This window comes from Poecilia latipinna, unplaced genomic scaffold, assembly GCF_001443285.1.
Source record: "Poecilia latipinna isolate Pla-1442-1.1 unplaced genomic scaffold, P_latipinna-1.0 Scaffold1579, whole genome shotgun sequence".
Taxonomy (NCBI): Eukaryota; Metazoa; Chordata; class Actinopteri; order Cyprinodontiformes; family Poeciliidae; genus Poecilia; species Poecilia latipinna.
In genome coordinates, this window is record NW_015114195.1 from 66,223 (window position 1) to 69,308 (window position 3,086).

General features: G+C 40.5%; 1 protein-coding gene across 1 annotated transcript in view; it reads left to right on the forward strand.

Moving 5' to 3' along the window:
• dachd (dachshund d) overlaps nucleotides 1-3,086 on the forward strand; it is a 74,678-nt gene that overhangs the window by 32,807 nt on the left and 38,785 nt on the right. Inside the window, exon 3 of the mRNA XM_015058853.1 lies at nucleotides 2,484-2,564. Coding sequence (XP_014914339.1) covers nucleotides 2,484-2,564 — 81 coding nt within the window. The remainder of the gene's footprint in view (nucleotides 1-2,483; nucleotides 2,565-3,086) is intronic.

Genomic DNA, 3,086 nt, shown 5'->3' on the forward strand with positions numbered 1-3,086 from the left:
CGGGTTTGTTTGGACGGAGGCGGGGTGAGGAAGGGAATGCCGAGGCGGGGGGGGGGGGTGGAGGGGGTGACGACTGGTGGAGCAAACATGTTTAGCATTTTCTCTTCAAAAGACAGGAAGAACTTCTTTCACAACAGATCTGTCACAGAGATGATTGATCTTTCAATTTTCATAAGGAATGCGCGCCATCCGAGCAGAGGATTTAAATTATCCCATAAAAGTTGCCTGCCGTGGGATTTTTTTCTTTTGTTTTTTTTTATGTGTGTGTGTGTGTGTGCGTGCGTGTGTGTGTTTAATACTCTTTTAAGGACAAACACCTCTGTCTGTCTCCTTGATAATTTCCAGCACATGTTACACTCTGGTGGGTTTGCATTGGGAAGCAATTATGTTACCTCATCAAATCAGAAATGTTTTCTTATCATGCTTTCTGCCGCATTACATGAGGTGTCTTGGCAGGAAATCTTCACCCACCTGAATGAAATCAGTGCATCTTTCTTTTTTTATTTTATTTTATTTTTTTTTTTGTCTTGTTTTGTTTTTATTATCCTTTCGCATTAAAGCCGTTTCATTTGTTGACGCGGACGAGGCCGAAATGCATTCCGATCCTCACGGCTTTCCCGAATGTAAAGCATATTGTTCGCATGTGTTCTCATGTCTGGCCTGCAATCATCCGTACGCCGCCGTTGTTTTCATGTTTACCGCTCTTTGTTGCGCCGATGATGTGTTCTTTTTATGTCGTCCCGTTTCAACTCGGGCGTTGCGTGCACGCCGGCACGGAGCCGAGAGCAGGTATTTAACAAAGGCAAGATGTTTGCTTTATTATCGACATTAACTGTGTAAACACAAAAAGCTTCAAAGTTTCTTTCAATGACACTGAAGGGCTGTGGGTGGCTACATCAAAGCGCCATACCTTTTCTCCCCCCTCCGTGTTTTAATGAGAAACAGGACTCACCAGCCTTGACTGAAAATGCCATCTGTGTATGTCTGTTTTTTTTTTTTTTTTTTTTTTCTTCCTTGTTTGCATTTGTGTGTGTACTCCTCGTATGATTGAAGGAGAAGGTATGTTTCTGGGCACCTGTGTTGTCTTTACGCCGCTCTACGGCATGCTTACGGAGGCGGCGACTCGCGTTCGGTCGGTTCGTCGGGTGCAGAGATCCCTCCACCTCTCACGCTTTAGATTTCTTTTTGAGGACGTGAATTTTAAGGGGTGATTAAGGAGGAGTTGATACATATGACTCACAGGACAAGACGATACTCGATATTCATTCCATGAGAACAAGACAAGAAATTATTTCTGTTTTCCCAAACAGGCTGAAGATTTCAAAACTCAAAAACTGTCTTAAAGAGCATTAGTGTCCAAAAGTTGAGTCCAGGTAAATAAGAAATGCACTGAACTTATAAAGCATTTTCTTAGTCATATTGACCATTGAAGCATATTTATACTACGTCAGCTTCCTATGCAGTCTTAATATGTGTAGATTCCTAATTTTAAAAAGTATGGAACTTTTTCTTCCACATTATCTACTTAGACAAAAAGAGACTTTTGTTTTGGTATAGAAAAAAAATATATTTTGGTTTCTCAATTTGATTCTGTTTAATTGTCAAGCAAATAAAGTTATTTTTTAAAGTTGATTTTTTTTTTTTTTTCCAAATTAAATAATACTATTTTGTTGTTGAGTTACTGCCAGAAAACCCACAGTGAAATACAGACACTGGTTCAAAAATCCAAACCGTGGAAAGAGTCTTACCTCAGGGGTTCATATCACTCCTGGGTGTGGTTTAAGTACCAAACCAAGCATTAAAATGGCATTTTTTAAAAACATACTTTTAATACATAATAACAAAATGATCACAAATCACAAAACAATAGTGCATTAAGCAAAATATACAGCTGAACCCTTTTGTTTGTGATGGTTAGGGACCACAACCACTCACAAACAGCTGAAATCCTGTAATACTTGAGACCAGAAATGTTTCTGAATACCTATTTTAATAATTCAAACACCAAATATATGTTAACATGAGCTAATATGCACAGTGGTCTTCCATATCTCAGTTTTTGGGGGCAACAGCCAATCGACTCAATGTTCCACAGAAAAATCCACAAATTAATCTGTTTGTGGATTCGTATCCGCTGGTATCCATGGATACCAGCGGATACCAGTCGCTCGTATCCGCTTTATTTTGAAATGTGATCTAAATTACCATTTTTGCCAAAAGTACAACAAAAAGGCCATTCGACACACTGCTGAGTTTGAAGGCAAATCCACCACTGGGGTTGGTAATGAGCTGATAACAAATAGAGCAGGTAAACCCATCTTTCCTTGGTGTTTATATGTTAGGAATGTTCTAAATTTGAGTCTGGAAAAGCGTGACTTGTGGTGAACCCAGAGCGCAAGTCACATTAACCCATCTGCACTTTCAGGCTCCAAGTATGTATATATTTTTTCTCACTTTTTAAAATCTGTCCACACTGTCTATAGGATTCCAATCAAAGTGGACTGCATGGGTACAAAATGGAAGTAGGAAGAGAGGAAATGGCGACACGTGGGAACAAGACGGGGGTAAGAAGACAGGGCGTATTGACCCCGACCCTTTTTCTGTTGAAATCCACAAACCTCTGTGGACAATTATCGATTGACTGTTGAAATCGAGAGTTGTCAACCACCCCAATAAGCAGTCGTTACCAATCAGTCTGATAACAGAGCAACTTCCCTTTCTTACGTTAAAATATGAGTCTAGAAACACCGACTTCAAACAGACGAAGTTATGCTGAGACACCAAGTGAACATCGTGAGACAGACTTGACTTTAGCGAGAAATATCTCGGCATTTTGATGTCACATCTTGTCCACACCTTTACAGTCAAGGATTTGAAACATTTTTTTGTGCCACTGTTGACAGTAATCAGACAGGAAATTAGAAGGGGTAGAAGAAGGGGAAGACATGCACCATAGGTTCAAAGGTCAGGAATCAAATCCAGGACTATAGCAACCGCATACGCGGCGCCCGATCTGCAGCTACGCCGCCCCAAGCTCTCTAGAACTTTATCATTAGCCGCTCATTTCTTTTTTGGGGGGAGGGGGG